Below are 293 nucleotides of genomic sequence, written 5' to 3' on the forward strand. Positions count from 1 at the left end.
TCATCCTTCCCACGGCGGGCTACGTCGTCCGTCCACATCCGTCTCCACGTGGTACAGCATGTCAGCCAGCGTGTGCTCGATCACAGCTCCCCAGCCCATGTCGCTCATCTGAGAGAGAGGAGGAGGAGAAGAAGAAGAAGCAGCAGAAGGAGAAGAAGACACAAGAGTAATCAATCAAACAGCTCAGTGGACGTTGGGATGAAACTCTTAGAAGACAGACTGGGCGAGGAGGAGGAGAAGAAGGAAGGAGAAGAAGTGTTATCTGTCAGCTAACATGATGTCACGATGGACCA

The 293-nt window shown here is 52.6% G+C and overlaps 1 protein-coding gene across 1 annotated transcript in view; it reads right to left on the reverse strand.

The window, feature by feature from the left end:
* LOC116686198 (set1/Ash2 histone methyltransferase complex subunit ASH2) overlaps positions 1–293 on the reverse strand; it is a 38,030-nt gene that overhangs the window by 18,410 nt on the left and 19,327 nt on the right. Inside the window, exon 17 of the mRNA XM_032511176.1 lies at positions 1–108. Coding sequence (XP_032367067.1) covers positions 1–108 — 108 coding nt within the window. The remainder of the gene's footprint in view (positions 109–293) is intronic.

The sequence above is a fragment of the Etheostoma spectabile genome, unplaced genomic scaffold (genome assembly GCF_008692095.1).
Source record: "Etheostoma spectabile isolate EspeVRDwgs_2016 unplaced genomic scaffold, UIUC_Espe_1.0 scaffold325, whole genome shotgun sequence".
Taxonomy (NCBI): Eukaryota; Metazoa; Chordata; class Actinopteri; order Perciformes; family Percidae; genus Etheostoma; species Etheostoma spectabile.